Raw genomic sequence first — 23,492 nt, forward strand, 5'->3', positions numbered from 1 at the left:
CATGCACGCACATTTGGGTATACACAATGAACCAGATTTAAACACAGCATTGCTGTTTTTGGCATTCTTCTTTCCATTCTTTTATATGTATTTTAGAATTGATTCTGTAGTATGGTGGATTTTTTTTTTTAATTTTAGTACATTATTTTACGACGTTTTATCAACATCTTAGGTTATTTAGTGTCTGAATGAGATGAAGGTGATCAAGCTGGTAAAATGAGTCCAAAGTCCAGCACCGATAGTTACCCAGCATTTGCTCGTAATGGGTTGAGGGAAAACCCCGGAAAACACCTCAACCAGGTAACTTGCCCCAACTGGAATCGAACCCAGGCCACTTGGTTTTTCGGCCAGACGTGCTAACCGTTACTCCACAGGTGTGGACAGTACAGTGAATTCCCCTTAATAGGACCATGTTGGGACAATGCGTTTTGGTCCAGTAATATAACTGGTCCTCTTAACCAGAATTAGATACATATATTGATGTGTTCTGTATTTGTCCCTCTAAGCTTAGTCCTAATACAGCTTTCATCATTAAAACTTTTGCTTTGTTCTTTCAAGTAGAGTTGGAACGTAATGTCTGAATTTCTTGCGTCTTGATTTAATTGGGAGACCATATTTTACAATTCCAGCAGGAAGATTATGTTCCTGTAAGGAAATTGCTTATACAGGAAACTAACTTATCATACTATTTCTTTTGTAATGAAATGACATAGAAATTATATTTGATGTAATTTCATAAATGTTCAGTTGTTTTATGGTATGAAGAAAATAATAACTGCTCAGAGCATTGTCACTACCAATTAGTACAAGATAACATTATCACTCAGTTCCAAAATAGCTGCTTGGAAGAGTAATAAAAAGAAATAACTTCCGGAAATGTTGATGTCAGTTCTCTTGCTCAAGCCTTACACTTGGTAGTGTTATCAGTGGAGGGGGAGGGGGTGTGTCACCATATAATCGCACCATTTGAGAGAGGAAGTGTTATGGCCTACATTATGCAGTAGTATTTCTTGTACACGCACAGTCATTCTGTAGTGAGTATAATAGATGACTCATAATTTTTTCTTTCATGTCGTACACATTTATGAGGCCTTCTAGGTTATATGTTAGTAATTTAATTAAGTCATGTTATCGAATGAAGTCGTCATTTACATTGAAGTATTGTATAAATTTTAAAATAATCATTGCCATAACTTCGTATAAAAACAGACAAGAATAACATTTTAAATTAACAATATAAGAATTAATTCATAATCATATACATTTAAATAAGTATATGTCATTAAAAATAGTGCGAGCCCGAAGAAACAAACATAACTTTCATACCATACCCATACATTAAAAAGTACAATTATTTCCAGGAAATCTAAATTGCTTTATTTATAAATGATTTACCAGTACTTTGCCTACTCTTACACATCAGAGACATAGACCACAAAAAAACATGCATGTGCGCGTGTGCACACACACACACTAAAAAAAGTTGAGAATATTTGGAAGAAATATTTAAGAATATTGGAAGAAATGTGACAGTCAGATGTGGCATCTGATCGTAAGCACCATATCCAGGATAATGAGGATATCATTTTTCCTTCCGAAGAATTTAAATGAAGTGTCAATGTTATTTTAGTTTTTATTTAATTATTGTTCTTGAATTCAATTTTAACATATTGTGGTATTGTGATATTCACACATTGCCCAATCTAACAGCTGAATTAGGACATATCTAACCAACGAGCATTGCCTAAATAGCTAAGTGTAACCACGATTATTCTCATTTTGAATACACTGCATTTAACCTATGTTGTACCAATATTAAGCATGTATAATGTAAATGTTTCTCATGATCTGATGATGGCATACCATGCCAAAAACGTTAATCAATAAAATGCAATATAGTTAATAACACTATATATTATATGATAAGCAAATAGATGGTCCCACTTATCCTATACTCAATCTCATCTAGGATTAACGTGCCATAGCTGTTTATTTTTTTTCCGCCATAGTGTTGCCTTTAGTGAATTATGGAAAGTAATCTACATCTCACTAGGCATTGATCAAGGAAGTTCATGTTTTTTTTTTTTTTTAGTTGTTAGTTGGTTATTTAACATCGCTTCTCAACTACTAGGTTATTTAGTGTCGATGAGATGGTGATAGTGAGATGGTATTTGGCGAGATGAGGGCGAGGATTCGAGATTACCTGGCATTCACCTTATCGTTGGGAAAAACCCAATCAGGTAATCGGCCCAAGTGAGAATCGAACCCACGCTCGAGCGCAACTTCAGACCGGCAGGCAAACGCCTTAACCGACTGAGCCACGCCGGTAGCTGGAAGTCATGGTGGAATAATGTAATGCTGATAGGGGAAATGGAGGTACCCTGTGAAAACTTACCTCCGAACATCAGCTTTGTCTACCGAGAACCCCACTTGGATCAACTGGCATTGTTATGCTCTGCCCATTTGGTTAATGGTATACCCTTTTGGTGTACATAATATGCACATCTATAATTCTTTACTTTTATAATTTTCTTAATTTCTTCGTAACCATGTTTGCTCCTTGTTTTTATTAATGAATATATTATTATTATTATTATTATTATTATTATTATTATTATTATTATATTTTTTATTTTTATAGGTCATAATTCATTTTATTACATTTTCTTCTCAGGGCCTCAGGAAACAGCAGTAATGTTCAAATTCTTGTTAACCTAAGCCCATTGCACCTTGAAATTGATCATGATATATTTTGTATGGACGACCATATTTCGACGTCCTCTTGGTTTATAAAACAACGTTTTCATTGGTAATTATCTCCCAAACAGTGTATGTACGTGGTTCAACCATCTTTATATTTCTGTACTGCATAAAGTGTATTGTTAACTTGTAGATTTTGTCTTATTATTTCATTTCAAATTCCAAAATAATAAATAACAGTGAACTATGCCAAGGTGCGAATTAACGGGGGGATGGGGGGGATTCCCCTCCCCATTGGAAAGTTATCCCCCCCTCTCATAAATTCATTTACATCCCTGTCAGGGATAACTTCTATCCCCCTCATAAAACATAATTGGTTTAATACGAGTATACTTTATAAAGTAAAAAGTAAGGAAAGAAAATAATATTGATGTATTATCATCGCTGGCAAGCTGACAATTAAATACTGAGGAATTACACATCTTATCAACTAGGTATTTTTAAAAGTGTGATCCAGTCGTGATACAGAGATGAATTTATTCATTACTTTATCATTCTTACTTCCGTTGTTTACATTTCATCACAGTAATGTCCACAACAGCAATAACAATAATAATAATAATAATAATAATAATACTTTTATGTATGGTATTTTCTATCTAGGATTCTCTTCCGCCCCCCCCCCCCCCCATCAGAAATCTTAATTTGCACCCAGACCATTGCCTGCATTTGTTTTAGAATATTAATTACAACTTTCATTATTAGGAAAGGCAAGACAGCCTGTTACTGTAATAATAATAATAATAATAATAATAATAATAATAAATATTATTACATTAATAATGAATAATTACAGTATTATTATTGATTTAATTTATCCAAAAGTAGAAACTACATTGAAAAAATCTAATCAGTACAAAAAGAAACATTAAAAGAATCCAGACAGTAGCGAAAGATGGCAATAGCTCAGAGTTGTAACAAATGGCCTGTCAGTCACTGTCATCTGTGTAGAGTGTTGTGGGGCCATGATTTTTTAGTTGTGGAACTGAGAGTGCTTGTAACGTTGAAGTTGTCTCTAAGGGTCAAGACAAAAGTGTGACAAGAGGACAGTGTCAAAGAAAAAAAGTTTGAAATGGTAAAAGAGCCATAGATTTAATCAGTTTTACAATGGGTTTGTATTTCATTTAATTATGACATGGATATTAGATGCAACATTTTGTAGCTGTTTCAGAAAATGTCTGAAAAATGCATGCATTACATAAATGGAAAATAATGTGCGCAAATGTAAGTAGGCCCAAACATGCAATTTGTCACATAAAAAATTACAAACTGAAAAGTTCACACTCTGTTTTTCATTCTAAAGTACGGGTAATTTTATGAATACATTATCATGATTATTCATAGAATGTCATCTCTAAGTTTCACCGCTTTTACGAACAACTTCTTATATAACTTTTAAGTATTACGTGAATGTTTCGCTTTTGCAGAAAGAATTTTAAGTTTTGCGCTTTGAAGATATCGATTTGTCGAACCTTGATTGTTGGGACTTTGGTGGCTTACAGCGCCAATAGCGGAAGTGTGATCACTTCTAAAATGAATTGAACAGGACAAAGCCCGTGTTCGGAGCTTGGATTTGAGGTAGTGTATGTGCAACACATAGATTAGTCACACCTTGGTGTTATGTGCTGCTTATTTTATAGGAGCGAAGAGTGGCTTTGTAACCCACAATTCTTCGCGAAGAAATCAGAGTAGCCAACTTAATTTATATAAATAACACTATTTTTTTAATATAAACCCCTAATGGACGGTTTTCAACAACATTGAGTATTTAAAAAAAATGTTTAAATATACTGGGAGTTTGTTATTGTTTAAAATTACTGGAAGATATGCCCGTTTATTTTAATAGCATTACTTTACTTTAATAATTGTATGTTGGTGATCCTGTTAAAGTATTCCTTTGTCGTCTGCTTTGTATGTTCTACGCAAACGCAAGGCTTCAATTTTATGTTCCGAACCGCTCGCTGTAGCGCAGGCAAGCCGCCATATGTGTGAAACTTCTATGTATACATATATGCGTGGAAAAAGAAGGATAGGTTTGTGTGTAAAGACGCCATTTCTTCATGCTGCGTTTTCCGTAGGATTTAAATAATTACAGTTGACACATGAGAAAACTGATACTGTGCCATACAAGCATCATCAGTATGATCTAATGCATACGTAAAAGTGAAGGAGTGCCAATTAGTCATTTCTTCAATGGCAATGCGTTGGTGATATCTACTTACCTGAGTAAGGAGCGTGACAGATTGCACATTGATGTTGGCCCCGGATGAGTTATTCGCACTGGAAACTTTTTCAAGTTTTTACGAGTTCTTATGAATTGAGAAAGATGTCTTCTTTCTCAACAATGTTAGTTGACAGTCCAAGCGAAAGCTGATGTCATATGAAGTGGAAACTGTGCAGTGAATTTTTTTATGGGGTTATGCTTTTCTTGCAGAAAGTCTAGACTGAACAGTGTAAAATCTGAACATTTTTCTGCATCAGCAACACCACTCCATGTTTGTGTTGAGGAACAAAGAGGACCAGAATTGGGTTCATCCTCTAAAGATATTTGCCAGTACACAAGTTACATAAGGATGGCAAACACTATGTCGAACATGAAGATGACAAATCCTATTAAAGGTCTCGTTAGTAAGAGACGAAAAAGATACACTCAAGATGGATTTAACTTAGACCTTACATGTATCCTTCAGTTACACATTAGTTAGTAATCACTGTATTGTTAAAACAATGCTTCATATGATGTTTGACCCAGATATGCTTAATTCATCTCTGCCTCCTCATTATTACTTATGTTTCTTCTGTAAAGGGTTAAAATACCTTCTAGATTGTATTCAGCATTGCATGAATATGCTGACAATTATAAAAAACATAATCATATGTTACAGAATTATTACTAATGCTTATTCTGTAAAGGGTTAAAATACTTGATGAAACTAGCGCTGAGATAGTTCAGATAATTTCGGAAGTGAAAATAGTTGAATTTATATTAATGTTTTTTTTTTTTTTTTTGAAGATGCAGTTGATCATATATGCGAGGCATAATAAAAGCTTAAACTAATCAAACCTAACCTATCAGATTCGTATATGGAAGGCGTATAAGCGGAATACGAAGGTAACTACCTCAGCGATAGTTTAGCCAAATAGGCTACCTTCTAGATTGTATTCAGCATTGCATGGATATGCTGGCAATTATAAACAATATGTAATCGTATGTTACAGGCTACTGTATTATTTTGTTCATGCAAGGAGGACTGGCTAATGTTAGCTGCCTTTTCATGCATGCTAACTTGTTTGAACTAAAATTCTTTTTAAAATGACAAAATAGCCTGAAATAAAATTCCTTTTAAAATTACAAAATAGCCTGTGTACCATTTGGTAATAATATGTCTTTAAAAGGAGCAATAGAAATAGAGAGCAGATCTCACTGTCTTTCTCAGAATAGGCTAATGTGAGGCTTATTTTTGTTGGGAGAAATCGTATGATAGGCCTAAGTACATTTTCTATGTGCACAATGATAATAAGAGACAAATTTTCTTTCTTTCGCATGAGATTATTGTCTGTGTTGCATATAGGTATAGACCCTCTTCTTAGATATTTGGCTTTCTGATGCTATTACTTGTGAAGGTATTGGCATTGGAAGTCATACATGAATTTATTGAAATTACCTTTTAATTCAACTTTTCAGATTGTGTAGTAAGTCATTCTGCATAGTGCTTATAAATTCATTATTATGCAACAGTTCGCTTTGTGTGTAATAAATGATTTGAAGTAACCTAAAGTTAAATTTGTATGTAATTATATTTTCCTTAATAATTACTCAGATATCAAAGCAAATTTAATTGCCATGGGTTTTCCTGCCGAGAAGTTGGAGGGTGTATATAGAAACCACATTGACGATGTTGTCAAATTTTTGGAAGCTAAACATAAAGATCATTACAAGATTTATAATTTGTGAGTTGATATAAATATAATATAATATTAATGTAAATTATTGTTTACCTACTTACAACCTCACATAAGGCAGATATAAGTAGTCTTGGCTATGAAATTATATGTATTAAAACATTTACTGAAATGGAATATGCTTAGGCTAATTTATGGAATCCATGTTGAGGCTGGAAAGCATATATCAGGCTGTAAAGTAATAAATAATTTCTTCAGAATCAGGAAATTGAAATCAAACACTTAGAAGCTCTGGACCTCCCCTAGCAAAGGGAGAAAATGGGTCACATTTCTACCATCTATCCACAATATATAGAACCGGAATCACGCATCTGAAGTGGGTAGGCATTGGACACATGCATTTACATATATTTTCTTCAAATGTTTTGTTTCCTTCATTTGGTGTATAGAATTTGTACTTTTGACACACAAATTTTTCTTTATTCATGATTCGAAACTTTCGAACATAAAATCTTGTTCCAATAATTACGTGCAAATTTTAGTATTGTCTATGTATTTATTTTCCTAAAAAGGCACCAGTTCACAGAATAGTGGTAATAGAAATATGATTTTCTCACAATTTACAAAAACAGTTGAATAAGGTTCTGTGTGAGCTACACAGTTAATATCTTTAATCCGTGAAATTAGAAAGAATCATCATGATGTATTATAACAGACACACTGGAAGAAAGGAAGTAATGTCTTAGGAACAGAAACGAAAATATCTTTTGAGTTCATAAAGTTTGACAAATTATAAAATTGAGAATAGCTAATTTATTTACTGAAACAGCTGATACTGCAGGAAATTTAAAATGGGAAGAACTCAAGTTACCACGTCCAGATTTAATTCCTGGTTTTCCCAAAAGATCAACTGTTTCAAAGTTTAGACTTGTCACTGACATTATCTAGCAAAACATTAATATTGATGGGAAGTTGCCCTTAGTGGCACAGTTGGTATAGTGCTGGCCTTCTATGCCTGAGGTTACGGGTTCGATCCCGGCCCAGTTCATGGCATTTAAGTGTGCTTATATGCGACAGGTTCATGTCAGTAGATTTAGTGGCATGTAAAAGAACACCGGCAGGACAAAATTCTGGCACACCGGCAATGCTGATATAACCTCGGCAATTGCGAGCGACGTTAAATAAACCATAATTTAAATTTTACTTCCTACTTACGACTTTTAAGGAACCTGGAGGTTCATTTTCAGTCTCACATAAGCCCACTATCAATCCTTATCCTGAGCAAGATTAATCCAGTCTCTACCAACATATCCCACTATCTCAAATTCATTTTAATATTATCCTCCCATCTACGTCTCGGCCTCTCCAAAAGTATTTTTCCCTCCGGCCTCCCAACTAACACTCTATATGCATTTCTGGATTTGCTCATACATGCTACATGCCCTGCCCATCTAAAACGCCTGGATTTAACTTCATCCCTCTTAGCCCCAAATATTTTTCTAAGTATCTTATTCTCAAACACCCTTAACCTCTGTTTCTCTCTCAAGGTCAGGGTCCAAGTTTCACAACCATACAGAACAACTGATGGGCGGCCGAGTAGCTCAGTTGGTAGAGCAGCTGGCTACGGACTGGAAGGTCCGGGGTTCGATTCCAGGTGGTGACAGGATTTTTTCTCGTTGCCAAACTTTCAGAACGGCCCCAAGGTTCACTCAGCCTTCTATAAAATTGAGTACCGGGTCTTTCCCGGGGGTAAAAGGCGGTCAGAGCGTGGTGCCAACCACACCACCTCATTCTAGTGCCGAGGTCATGGAAAGCATGGGGCTCTACCTCCATGCTCCCCAAGTGCCTTCATGGCATGTTACGGGGATACCTTTACCTTTTACAGAACAACTGGTAATACAACTATTTTATAAATTCTAACTTTCAGATTTTTTAAGAGCAGATTGAATGACATGAGTTCTCAATGATAACAGGCATTTTCCATATTTATTCTGTGTTTAACTTCCTCCCGAGTGTTATTTATATTTTGTTGCTGTTGCTCTAAGATATTTGAATTTTTCCATCTCTTCAAAGGATAAATTTCCAATTTTTATATTTCCATTTCGTACTATGTTCTCGTCACGAGACATAATCATAATATAGGCTACTTTCTTTTCGGGATTTACTTCCAAACCTGTCTCTTTACGCTTGGCTTCAAGTAAAATTCCCGTGTATGTTCCTGAAATTAAGTCGTAATAAAAAGTCTCTCCCAGGGGGGGAGTGGGCGCGTGCGTGTTTTTTTTTTTTTTTTTTTAAAGGAACGCTTGCACCCAGCGGATGAGGGTGCGAAAACTCTCTACTATCTTCAATACTGTTCATTCATTTAGTGTTCTGCCCAAGGGCAAGTCTTTCACTGTAAACCCCGCTTTCTCCAATCTTTCCTATTTTCTGCCTTCCTCTTTGTCTCCTCATATGATCGATCTTAATACCATCAACGCTAAAATAATAACCAAAGTAGTTGATGCGGTGTCATTAAACAACTAAATAAGAAGAAAACTACAGAACATTATTTTATCGTAGTTGAATTTAAATAACATGGTTTACATAACTTTATAAACAATACAATGTATAACTAATTAATTCTGAATGATTATGTAATGATATAAACGTAAATAATAACTTCTGTTGTAATAGTGGTAGCTCGTGCAATATCATTCTTGAGAAAAGAGCTGTTACGAAAAGAAAAAAGAATTGAATGTGAAAGTTGTGGGACAAAACTAAGGTAATAATTTTACCAAAAGTGTAGGATTGCTAAATGAGAAATGAATATTGACAGTTCATGATCTGCGCAAATTTTACAATCATGTTTTATTTCAAAGATTAATTGTACTGGCAGTAATTTTGTTATGTTTAAATATTAGGTGAGATGTTTTTCACCAATTTTGTGATTTTTGATGAAAATACTTTTGCATTTGGTGCACTGGTTTTGTGAATGATTTAATTAATATGCATATTGATCGTGGTTTCTCAAATGATAGATTTGTGGATTACAAGATTATGAGATAGGGTCCAAGTAATACAAAATGGTTTTATTTTCTTTATTACTTTCAAAGTGTATCTGGGAAACTACGTAAGCTCTTTTTTAAAGGATTGTTGACAAAATAAAATTGTTGAAGTGTAATGCTAATGATTGTCTGCAATTATAATGAAAGTACTTATTTTTTTTCTCATTGATATTCCAGGAGACTCATTAGGGCCTACATATTTTAACGTAATTTGTTTAGTGTTAGGATTGATTTTAAATTTCTCAATGTATGTCATCCTATTTTACCTTCCATATGATGTAGAAATCGATTTCAGTATGCTGATGAAAAATTAATGTTTTTGATATCTCTGATACCGAAGAATGTGCTCTATTTTTACATATTTTTCTGTCCCTTTGTGTATGTTAGTGTCTACCTAAATCTAATCTAATATGTCAACTTACCAACCCACTCACTCCTCCCACCTGCTCCTTCGTCTTTTTGTCCATCCATCGATCTCTCTCTGTACAGCCTTTCTTTTGACAGATGTGTATAAGCAAGTTTATCTGGAAGATAATGCAGGTGCAGTTTGAGAATATTGTCTTAAGGCAAAAATTAGGTATAATTTTATTGAAATTGCCTGTAACTGTGTTCTTTTCGATAGTAAAAAGTAGTACAGTTAATGCAGTACTTTGCCAAATATTGGTTACAGTATTTATAATATGCATATCACCTGTAACCTACAAGGTGTAAAGTATATTTATCTTGAATAAAGAGGTCGATATAGTTTATCAAATATTAATGTAATGTCACTTAGAAAGGAAGAATTACAAATAGCAACATTATCGGCATTTTTTGTCTCTTTTACAAATTCCGTATACACAAACTGAACTAGATTTACAAGAAATTAACACGTTCAAAAGTAATTGTAATGAAATAACAAATTTGACAAATTACATTAACATTGAAATAAGTTACTGTACTTTTATTATAAATTAAATGCTTAATATTGAAGTCAGTATAAATATTGAATCATTTATTATTAATTATAAGTAAAATGTTATATTAATTAATGTAGATCTCTGTCTATTTTTAATTTTTCTTGTGCTTAATGCTTGGATGTATTACGATATGAACATAATCCATGCAATGCTGAGAAGTTGCTGTATAATAGACAAACAGGTAGGATGTCAGAAGCAATTTTCTGAATGTATTTCCATAAAAATCTTGAACATTTTTTTTCAGTTTCAGTGTTCTTTATTTTCATACTTCGTATAATGAGAAAGTGGGAAATTCATATCATTCAAATCTTCCAGGGAAATATAAAAGACTATTGTAAATAGATAAGTTTTGGAAATACAGTTTATTTTAAATATTAGATGAAATATTGTCAGATGTCGATTTGTAATGTATAAGATGTAAGATAACATCTAACATAATTTGTAATCATCCTATTCTAATTTTAGCTCTGAAACAAAACCTGTGAAGTACACTTCTAATTATTGTAACTGAGTTTTTGTAACGGATTCATATTCTCGAAAGGGCCCTGCATCAGGTTAAAAACTCTATTCACTTTTAACTCAATTATTTCCCTGCAAGTGGAGTTAGTAACCGGATGTAGAACTCTTCCAAGATTTTGTATGAATCTGTTTCAAACTCATTTACGATTGAAATTGAACTAAATGGGTTTTGTTTTGGAGCTCATGCATGTTTGTGGAAAGTAATTATATAGTCATGTTTTTTTTTTTTTTTGTAATGTGTAATGAATAACTTATCTATGATGCAATAAAAAATAAATTATTTGTCTTTATTTTAGCATTCTTGCAATCTAAAATATTTTAGAACTCAGTCAGCCTAAAAATTCATATCAAATATGTACAAAAGATTGAAACAAGTAAATTTAATACATATTTTTCTTTAAAGATGTGATTATCGAAGTGGATATCATTCTGCAGAAAAAAGTCAAACTACAGAATACTGGAACCAAGAATGATGCAATTAAATTTAAACCTCGATAAGAAATTACATTATTCTTCACATTTAGTTTTCATATCAAATCCCTTAAAAATCGGTTAAAATCTGCAAAGAAAAATTGAATTCAAAATATAGAATGAAAGTAGAGAATGAAAGTTGTAAGCTTATGTATGACTTAGTTTTTCTAACTTGGGTTGAAAGGCATATACTAGTATCTCTCATGTGATGAATAATACTATATACACTGGAAAACGTATGAGAATATCAGTATGAAACAAGAAATTACAAAGTTTTCTGAAATAGCTCGATAACAGTGTTAAAGTTGTGGATAGTATTTACTGTACTGCAGTGAAATTTTCCAATTTGCTGTAAATTAGATTGATATCTTTGTATTATTTTCAATTGTGAGAGAGCTTTATATGTAATTCTGTTTATTAATTTTCGAACAGGTGTTCAGAACGTTCGTATGATGTGGCAAAATTTCAACAGCGGGTTGCCAATTATCCATTTGATGATCACAACCCTCCAAAGATGGAACTTATTGGGCCGTTTTGTACTGATGTTCACAACTGGCTGTCACAGGACCATAGGAATGTTGCTGCAGTCCATTGTAAGGCAGGAAAGGTACTGTCATTTTATTGATTCATCAAGTGTGCACTATATTTTGATAAGTTTTTTTTTTTTCCCCATGGAATTCAAATTAATGTACCTTTTTCTTTTTTCTGCTGTGATATTAAGTGACACCGATAAAAGAGCAATGCCGGCAGTGAGTGCTTTAGTAGGATAGTGCTTACTCAAAGTTATCCCATACCCAATTTCTGTTCTTTTCTTACTTCATATACAGATTGAGACTATAGTTGAATTACTTATTACTTTTATTGTTGTTATATTTAAACTACAGCCGGCCAGTCTCCTGCTCTGACATTTCACTTGGAAAGAGAAGAAAGAACGAGAGAGAAAGATAGTGACCAGCATTGCCAACCTGTGGTGTTTTGAAGTTGTGAAAAGAACCTCGAAATTCCACTGTGAATGAAACTATTCTGCTAAATTTTAACCTTAAAACACTCTGGTTCGGTTTAAAGTAATGTTTTTAATTCTATTGTAATTTGCTGTTACAAGACTTGAGTTCCGATATGCGAAGATTAATTCAATCGCAGTTTGCAATGCTGGGAGAGAGGCGGGCACTAGTGGCTAAAGTTGTCTGCTAGAACCAACCAGCTATGAGCATCTGATGTATTTAGCGCGATGTTGCCACTTCTTTTTTTATGCGAAGCATGTGGTGAACGAGTCATTCTTTTGTTATAGTACAGGCAAAGTAGTTGTGTTGTTTTGTGCTTGAGCGATTTACGGTGCCTGTAAACCTTATTATTGATATAGTAATATGGCCAGTGGTCGTCAGAATCAAAGAAGGAAAAAATCGGCTCTTTTAAGAGCTAAAGTCATGAATTTATACAGATTGCGTGAATATTTTGAGAAGGAGCGAGACAATGGAGAATCTCTTCTCCCTGTAATGAAAGTGGTAGATAGAGTTTGTGACGCTTTGAAGGTGGGAAAAACAACTGTTAAAAGTGTGGCGTCTTTCCACTTGAGTATTAACAAATTCTAAGGAAAGTAGAGTCTATTTTATTTAATACACTTTCATTATAAAGATATTCCCATAGTCTGTGGTAATATACTTTAGGCCTATGTATAATTTACATACGCGTTCGCATCAGTTTTTTTTTTTTTGTGATCTACGCTAGCTGTGTATATTAACGAAGGATGTGATCTAAGTTATATGTAAAATGATTTATATGCAAGCCTATGCGTTGGAATTAGTTTTTATTCTGCGCCACAAAATTGGCCGCGAGCGCGTGACAGTTTTCATTCTGTCTATACGTATCGGCAACATTGTCTCCCTCGGTCACGAGAAACGTCAGGGCCGGAGAACGACCGGCTGTGCTGTAGGTCACGACTTTTCTTAGCAATTTCCCGATAAGTTTCTCAAGGCAACAAAGTTTAATTGATCAAAAATGAGAATTTCCTGGAATTTCCGTTATTTGTTTATAATATTTTGTTTTTAATGATGATGCTGATCATGACTGTGACAATTGTGGCACAGTAAGGAACCGCGACTTCTGCTGATTAATGCTTATGAACAAGACTCTAAATACTATGTGTTAACCATGTACAGATCTTATTTTCAAAAGCAGATGGTTCTTTCTGACTAATCCCAGTCTTAGATGACTGAAAGCAAGTAATGGTCTTTTAAACCAATATACATAAACTCCTTCTGAGGTATATAAAAAAAGTACAAATTATATGAAATTTCTCTATTTTGCAATCCCGTCAGTCCTTCTGTCATGGGAAATAATGAATTTAACTTTAAAAATGCTCTCACCTCAGTGATTGAATTCATTTATTACTGTATGAATATTTGATGTTTGGTGTTTTATGTCAAGGGTCGTACTGGTGTAATGGTGTGTTGCTATATGCTACACAGTAAGCAGTTCCCAACAGCCAATGAGGCCCTCAACTACTACGGCCAAATGAGGACCCATGATAGAAAGGTATGACCCAAAATTAACAATGAATTATGGCAGAAGTATGAGACTATTCACTACCACTACTACGACTACCACTCCCACCACTATCACTACTACAGTAGAATCCTTCTTAACCTACACCAAAGGGACCAGGCTAGTTCTGAATACGAGATTTTGCCATGTAATTGAATAAATACCGGATACTGGTATATAAAAAAGAAAGTTCGTATTTCTTGGTGCCAAATGTTGGAACTGCAGCCATATGAAGCTTATTTCTCTATCACTTACTCATAACTGAATAAACGTAAAAACTGTGAGGATTTTCCTTATTAAAATACATCACACAGCACAAATAATACACTAATTCTAGATTCGAATATTCACTGAAAACGAAAGTTCGTGCGAACTTCCTAATGTGGCAACACTGACAGCCCGAACTTAACTAAATAAACATAAAAACTGTGTGAATTTTCTTGATTAAAACATATCACACAACACAAATAATACACAGATTTTAGGTTCGAACATTCGAAAATGAAAGTTCATTCGTAATGTGTCAAAAGTGATGGCCCAGACTGTGGCAGTCTGGCATATTTATTTTTTTTTTTTTTTTTGGTCAGCCAAAAGTGCTATTGTTTTGGTATTGCAGGTTATTTGGGTGCCGGTTACGAGAGATTTTACTGTACTACTATTACTACCACTATCACAACTACCACTACTACCATTATCACCAATACTACTACTACTACTGGCACCACCACCACCACAACAACAACAACCATCACTACTACTATTACTGAATATGTTTTATGGAAATGGATGAGTTAGAGACTTGCATTTTGAACCTGATGATATTTTAAAAAAATATTGGTCAAAATCATATACCTAAAGTGATAAAATTCCCTTAGAGCCTCATAGATTGTTTTTTTAAACTTTCAGGGGGTGACCATACCCAGCCAACGGCGTTATGTAGGTTATTATGCATCTTTAGTACAAGAACATCTCAATTACCATCCAGTGACACTTCTCATTAAAGAAATTCACTTGGAACCCATGCCAACATTAAATGGAGGACAAGCCTGTACGTATGCCATTGTTTGTTAATCACAGCAGTTGTAAAGGTTTAGATTTTAATATGTTGGATTAGATTTCAATTGTCATTTTTTTATATTATTAAACACAAAATATTTTGTTCTGACCTGCTATTATACCATTCTTACCACTCGATAACTAATGTCCTCATGGTAATGATTGTGGAGACCTCTGGTGAAAAAGAGCGGGAAGGTGTTGATTAAAAATATCTGTGGTCTTCTGTATGAATTAACATCTGCTGACATTACATATGAGATACACAAACTGAAAGACAGTATGGATCATATGCGGAGATTAAGAGGAAGGCAGAAAATAGGGAAGACTGGGTAAGCTGGGTTTGCAGTGAAAGACCTACCCTTGGGCAGAACACTATGAATAAATGAATATATCTACCAGTGAGTTTATCTGGAAATAAGTCCCAATTTTTGTTGCGAAATTAATTGTTCTCTGTTTGGAATTAAAAACACTTATTTGCACTGAGCTGCGAGAATTGTCAGATGAGTTTCTCTGAATTTATTTTTATTATGTAAAGTAATTGTCATATAAGATAGACAATTAGTATAGCCTAAAAAAATTAAATGAAATAATATATATTCATTCTTTTTACTTCAGATTTGTGAGCTTTTATGTTCCCTTAAATCTAGTGAAAACAGCTCATCGTTATTAGTAATAATGTAGGCATTATTTAAGATGGTAGTTTTAAGTGACTCTCACGCTATATAATATTATAGAATTATTTCTGTGGAAATTTATGCAGATTTAATTATATACGTCTGTTTAAGTAATACAGTTTTTAAAGTAAATCGAATATATTACAAATTGAAGATACCACATATAAAGAAAAAGTTTTATGTGTGTTACAAAAATATTTAATGTTTTTTTGTGAAAGATTGTTTTCATCTTATTGTATGGTTAATACATTTTTATTTGTTTCATAGCTTCTTGTTTATATTCATTAGACTGAATTAATACTGATTCTTGCATATTTCAGGTCTTCAACTAGTGATCTCCGAATCGAGTACAAAAGTGTTCTCATCGCCAGTATATGAAGTGAAAAAAGGTTCTCCTTCTTTCCACATCCGCTTGGACCAGTATATTCCTCTTCAAGGGGATATCAAAATTGAATTCTTCAATAAGCCCAAGATGATGCGGAGAGTAAGTTACATAGGCTTAATATTTAGAATAACTTCCCATGTATCCACTCCAGAGAATTAAAGTGAACGTACATCACAATGTTCCTTTTCACTTTCTCATTATACAAACTGTATTGAGAAAGTATTGTGATGCTGCAAAAAATTATTTCTAGGTTTTCAGAATTCCTGACATTGAAAGAGTGGTTTTCAACATGTCTTCTAGTACTTGGATTTAATTTATTAAAAATATTGTTCATGTCATTATGATTATTAATTGTCTTTGTACAATAATTTCTCTTGAACTGTTGGATGGACTTTTATGATATTCATAATCTACAGGTAATATTAATCAGGGAATTATGCAAGTGAATGATCATTTTTACTAAATAATAAAAAAAAAAAAAAGAAGAGAAAATGGCGATTTACTCGAAATTGGCTATAACAGTTCTTTTTGATTTTTTGTTTTCTTTGCATAAGATAAAGTGGTAAATGAAATTGTATAAACAAAACTGTCTCTTCAAATAGTGTAATGTTGGGGTAGGGGACTTCAAAGACATCTGTACGAGTTGGATTACAAAATTAACATATCTCTTAGTTATTGCAAAAAAAAAAAATTAGGTAACAGTTAATATCTACATAATTATCCAACAGGAAACGTCCACACCTGTGAAGTAACAGTGCGTCTGGCCTCGAAACCAGATGACCCCGGTTCGATTCCCACTCAGGGCAAGTTACCTGGTTGAGGTTTTTTCCGGAGTTTTCCTTGAACCCAATATGAGCAAATGCTGGGTAACTTTTGGTGCTGGACCCCTGTCTCATTTCACCGGCATTATCACCTTCATCTCATTCAGACACTAAATAACCTAAGATGTTGATAAATCGTCGTAAAATAACCTACTAAAATAAAATAAAGCGTCGTAAAATAACCTACGGAAATAAAAAATCCAACCAGAAACTTCTTCAAATAAAATTTTTAATGCTTAATGACATCTATGTGAATGACTTTGTAAAATTACCTTAACCTTAGACATTACAGAAATAGAGGAGAATATAGATTTTATTTTCCTATAAAAGCTTTACTGTTCGGTGGAGACTTAATATTATATGTGTCTCTATTTCTTTCGCATCACAAATATCGTAAAGTCCAGACAGTGAAACCACAGGAACATTTTTTTTATACTAGTGGGTACTTAACTGCTCATCATTCTCCTATTACCACAGGAACATTAAAAGCTAGTGTTAAGATATTACGAGGTTTGGTGAAAAAGTATCTGATTTTTAGTTGTGAGAAAAAGACTGGCTTACTTTTCGAGTTCACACTGTAATCTTCTGTGTAGGTTCCTAATGACTTCACACACTTGTCTCAGTTGTCCTCCTCCTGTGTGAAACATTTTCAAAATAAATTTTTGTCATCATTAGCAACTTCTTCAACACATTGATCTTGATTGCAATACTGTCTTGAGATCTGGAACCTTTTACTGACATCTCTATTCTGAATAAGAGCCAGATGATGTTTGACCAAAAAGTTCAGAATAAGATGTTCTGAATGGATCAGAGCATTGTTGAGATGGAGCTTCCGATCACCAGTCAGACATAATTCTTGTCTCGTGATGAACAGCATCTTGTAGATAATGGACATTGTCTGAGTCGCAGCCTTGACCATTAAGAATGTAGTCGGTGATGAACCAAGCCTTTATGGTAAAAAATCTAGAACATTCATCACTCTCATCTGATGTTCAACCATTTTTGAAGCAATGATACTACTCCTTAATTTGAATTTCCACCACAGTTACATCACCAAATATCCACTTAAGTTGTTGGATTATACCTCGAAACATGTTGAATGCCATCTTTGGAATAACTCATAAACCAGGCATTTCTGGACATACGTTTATGACTTTTTTCTTGTTTTGGTGTGAGGAACTCGCACTCAAGTTTGTCCCCGTATTTTTTATTCATTCTGTATAAATAGGACTACACGGTATACAATTTCTGATAGTCACACATGTTGCTGACTGTCACGATCATTTTAGCAATTCCATTGAAACATAATTTTAATTTAGTACCGTTTTCTGTTTAAACATACAAGTATTAATATTTTGGTACTGTAACATTAGCTGTAGGTGTAAACCTAAAGGTACGGTCACACGTCGCTACTTTTGCAGTGCAACTTTTGTACTGCAGCTGCAAAAGTTGCGTGTCGTGTTCACACATAAGCCAAAAGTAGCGCGCTGCTCGCTACTTTTCGTGCTGTGCAACCCGAGTGTAGCAAAAGTTGCAACTGGAGGTTGCGAGTCTGTTCACACACAAGGCGCTACTTTTGCAGCCGCAGTCATGCTGCAGGTTTCAATCTCTGTGTTGACTTCTCAATATACATTTTGTGGTTATGTTCGCATTATTAATAAACTCATGCGAAAGCTTCCTTATCTATTATTTGCTTTTCTGTCCTAACTAGTATTCAGAAATTGACATTATTTTTACTATAAAGCTTTTAAAACGTCTATATACTTAAATGATAACCAACAGCATATTCACGTAATCAATGTTGGCAACCTTCCTGTTTGAAACTACGCTACAGAAAATTAAACAAAGTGAATTATATCGTCAGCAAATATGCTCAGACTGTGTTGCGCATTTAATAACTGTTACAAATAATTTATTTTCATCACATCTAACATTAAAATACATCCAAACAATAAAAATATGATTGGCACATTTGGGTGGCAGCACTGGTCGCAACCGCAGCAGAAGTTTAAACAAAACTGACATCAATAATGCTGCGGCTGCAACCCTGAGAACCCTGTTCACACGTCGCTACTTTTAAGCTGCGCGCAGCATGAAAAAGTAGTGAGCAGCAGGTACGGCAGCTGCTACTTTTCGGGTTGCACCATTGTTCACATGTCGCAGTACGAGAGTTGCGCAGTTTTTTGTACTGCATCGCTGCAAAAGTAGCGACGTGTGACCATACCTTAAGTTGCAGCGTAATATAATGTATGTATATTCTTTGTTTATATTAACATGTCTCTTAAAAATTTGTCAGTAATTTATGATACATTATGAGTTCCTGCTTCCCACTTCGTGCTTGGTTACATTTGTCTGAAGCATATTATGGAATGTACAAATTTAAACAATTTTGCAGTCTTGTTATTGTACTGTAATGTAGTTGATGACGCGATTTTTGAACTGATCAGTGTAATTCATTAGCATGTGGTGATTGTGCGTTAATGAGAGACTGTTTTTGTTTGTATGTTTCAAAGGTAAATAACAAATAACCCATTTTTGTTAAACTAGGTAGAAAAAATTACAAGCTTGCATGAAAATGAGGTAGGAAAAAGTAGTGTGTCAGTGTTTTAGTGTGCCTGCTGAATTAAGGAAAGCCAATTCCAAACGTGAACATTCCTTCCTTTCTTTTCTTTCTCTCTCTACATTAAGAAAACAACATACAACGACATAATTTAGCCTTTTTTTTTTCATAATTAATAAAACTAAATGATGTTTTCAGAAGTTCAGTAATACATTGATGTTCATTAGAAATCTATGTCTCGCTTATATTAGGATGTGAAATCATGTATTCTACTGACACATAGCAGAATGAAACTGTAGCTGTTAAACACAAGTTAAAGTAAAAACTGCAAACCAACCAACATTTTTCTTATGTATATAATTTCAGGTGGTACTTAATTAAACATCACAACACAGAGTAAACACTAGAAATCAGGATAATTTAGCATTTTGTCTATTGTATTATTGTTTCTGAGCGGTATAATTACAATCGTGTAACAATACATAAGATCCACACCTGTGGAGTAATGGTTAGCACATCTGGCCGCAAAACCAGGTGGTCCAAATTCAATTCCCGGTTGAGGCAAGTTACGTGGTTTTTGATGAGGTTTTCCCTCAACCCAATATGAGCAAATGCTGGTTAACTTTCGGTGCTGGACCCCGGACTCATTTCACTGGCATTATCACCTTCATCTCATTCAGATGCTAAATAACCTAAGATGTTGATAAATCATCGTAAAATAATCTACTAAAAAACAATACATGAATTGATAGAAATTTCTTCCATTAAATGAACAGTCAAGATACCTACCTTTCAAAGAACATAGTAAATGCACTTATTTGTAGCAGATGATAATTCAGTGATAAATTTATTACAAAGGATTGAAATTTGTGTTGAAGAAGCAAAAATATTGTTACACATGTGCATAATGCAGTAAAACTTCATTTATATGTGTCTCACTTATACTTTTTTTTCTGAAGTCCCAGTAAAATTCCTATACTTTCCATGTTAATTTATTTCTGTTATACATTTTTCACGCTTATACGATCGTGTTTTAAATCCCGAGGGGTACAGAACTTCATTTATATGTTCTTTAAATTTTGCTGTGAAAATGTAAGAACGTGAAAATACCATATTTATGCTATCGAATATAACCCACATACAATTTTTTTATCATAAAATCCAGAAAAAAACTGGCGAATCTTATATGTACCTGTGCTACCACTCAAGATTAAAATTATGTTACCAAGATAGGTTATAAAGACACTCCCTTACCTCTAGCTATACATCACATTCATTCTCACTTGCAGTGTCAGAACTGGAACTTCCGGTCAACAGGTCTGGGTTGATGTCAGAACATTGATTGACAATGACTAACTTCATGCTATTCTTTTGTCAGTAATTATCTGTAAATTCTTTTGGTTTAATTAGAGATGCGCAATTGTTGAGAGTTATTCATAAAATCTCACAATAAAAAAAAATGTATTTATAAGTCATTCTAGTAGTTAAAAATATTATACTTATTAGTGACTGTTGTCAAAAATAGCCAAGAAATAACGAATGATAAGCGCAAGAGACTAGAAAACACGAACTTGCTCTGTCTGTTTCTGTCAATTGTTTCCCCACCATATCTCGTAACATAAATGGAGCGTTTATATTAATTTGTTCGAATCTGAATGTTGAGTGTGAATTTTCAAGATGACATTCTGTCAAAAATAAGATGCGTTTTATAATCACGCAAATACTGTACAATGTATGATCATTGTTAAGATGTGACTGACTTTGAAATTCGAAGCTGCCCATTTTGCACTTGCAAGCTTCAGTAAATCGGTTATACACCAGTGGGAGAATCATTTCAGAGAGGAAAGAGAAGTATGTGCAGAGGGAAGAAATGGAACATTCTAAACAATCAAAATCCAGGTCCAAAGTTGTGACCAGCCATACTGAATACAACTCCCATAACACCCCTCCAAACTGAAAATATTTTGACAGTAGACTTAACCTGATATGACGAGAAGGTTGTTGATTGATTTTTGAATTCCAATGATTGGAAAAAAGAGGAAGCGTGTTTGTAACTGATTTTTTTTATGAAATAATCACATGTTATTAATTATTAATTCTATTTCAGATGTAATTAAATGTCATTTCAGTTATACATTTTGCTCAATCTCACCTTTTTTCTTCAGACCCCCATAAAAACGTGTAAATTAAGTTTTACTGTATATAGTATCATGGAGTTGCAAAAAAATTAATTTCGACATTTTCACGGAAATATTTTCAACATCTCTGATGAAGAGAAAGTGGTTGCTGGTTCCATCTATCCTTCAGTCAATTCAGTGCACTGAAATATTTTGATTTTTATCCAAATCATTAATCGGTCGTTATGTGATGGTTTGCTAGAAATCGATTTAGATGATTTTCTTATTTTTTTTATTCTTACTCAGGGTGAAATGACCCATGAAATGATATAGACAGTATGCGACAAAACATTTTTATTTCAGAGTTATTAATTGCTTCTCATTAATTGGCAAAATAAGAAATGACTCTCATTTATTTACTGACTCATTATACGAAGTATGACAGGAGTTTAAAGAGAAAGCATTTTAGTACTGCAAAATGTCATTTTGGAGAATGACACTGGTAACGTGATAAAGAACTGAATTGTTGTGAAATGCGTAAAACATAATGGGAAAGTAACATACGTTTATCATCTTCACAACACTTTTTTTTTGGTAGACTTTTCACCTCCGAATTCGCAAGCTTATCCTTGAGGTTTCGGTTGGTTTCGGTTAGTTTAATGCGGGAGTTGTTAGTGTGTGTTATAAATTTCTGTCACAGGAGCAAGTAGAGAATTCCAGCAGTGGATATTCGAGACTTTGGAAAAGGAAGGGATCTGTAAGTATGCGACAAACCTTTACTCAATAGTGATTATCTTGATTGCTTCGTAATATGCATTATGATACTGTACGTGTTATTTAAAGCGCTCATATTTTATAACTTTGGCCAAAATAACAGCTGAGAAGAGCGAACATCTACTTGCTTCCAAAAGTGATTTCCACAGCATTTGCAATGTTTACAAGAAAATTCAAGAAGCACAATATTGCACTTGGTTCAGTAAAATAAATCACATTTATGATATCTCTTTAATAGATAAAAGATAGAAATGCGACAATTTGGAAGAAGCTTGCTTTCACTGCATCCATGGACGCTATGCCTTTGTTGTATGCAGTGGTTCCCAAAGTGGGAGTCACGACCCCTTGGGTATCATGTAAAGAGCTAAGGGGGTCGCGAGATGATTTACAAAAAAAAAAAACCCTTATTAACATAAATTTATGTTGCCTTTAGACACATAAACAATGTTGAACATAAAAATAAAGGTAAAATGTTTTAGTAGTTGTAAAGTAAAGAAATAATAAAATGCGATAAGTGGTTTTGTTTCAATGGCAGTCATAGACTAGAAACTTATTTTGCATAAATACGCATATGCAAATACTATAAAAAGTCAGTAGCTTGTTCTGCAAGCTCCAGGTATTCTCACAGTTTTAGAGCCAAAACTGGTCTACGCTCTGCTTAAAAAGGTATAGTTTCAATATTCCATCAGTTCATATACATATATCAATGAGTCTTTCCTTTGTATTTTTTTTGGAATTACAGCCATTTGAACGCAGCTGTCTAAAAACAGATTCAGTATCCATCTGTGACTGCCATAATTGTTCTGCGTTTCTTACAAAAATACTCAAAAAGTTGTTGTTTGAAATTGCGCAAACTTCATTGGGTGTCTACAAAAATGAACTCAGTATTTGTCGTATCATATGGTACA

At 33.8% G+C, this 23,492-nt stretch overlaps 1 protein-coding gene across 7 annotated transcripts in view; it reads left to right on the forward strand.

Annotated features, from left to right (window-relative positions):
• Positions 1 to 4,689: 4,689 nt before the first annotated feature.
• Positions 4,690 to 23,492, forward strand: part of Pten (phosphatase and tensin-like protein) — a 232,732-nt gene continuing 213,929 nt past the window's right edge. For 3 of the 7 annotated variants that reach the window (XM_069844074.1, XM_069844077.1, XM_069844073.1), the window contains exons 1-7: positions 4,690 to 5,439; positions 6,582 to 6,711; positions 12,089 to 12,263; positions 14,081 to 14,188; positions 15,104 to 15,245; positions 16,248 to 16,411; positions 22,511 to 22,567. In XM_069844074.1, coding sequence (XP_069700175.1) covers positions 5,172 to 5,439; positions 6,582 to 6,711; positions 12,089 to 12,263; positions 14,081 to 14,188; positions 15,104 to 15,245; positions 16,248 to 16,411; positions 22,511 to 22,567 — 1,044 coding nt within the window. In that variant the 5' untranslated portion in view covers positions 4,690 to 5,171. The remainder of the gene's footprint in view (positions 5,440 to 6,581; positions 6,712 to 12,088; positions 12,264 to 14,080; positions 14,189 to 15,103; positions 15,246 to 16,247; positions 16,412 to 22,510; positions 22,568 to 23,492) is intronic. The other 4 variants (XM_069844076.1, XM_069844078.1, XM_069844080.1 and 1 more) reach the window with 3 other exon arrangements.

This window comes from Periplaneta americana, chromosome 13, assembly GCF_040183065.1.
Source record: "Periplaneta americana isolate PAMFEO1 chromosome 13, P.americana_PAMFEO1_priV1, whole genome shotgun sequence".
Taxonomy (NCBI): domain Eukaryota; kingdom Metazoa; phylum Arthropoda; class Insecta; order Blattodea; family Blattidae; genus Periplaneta; species Periplaneta americana.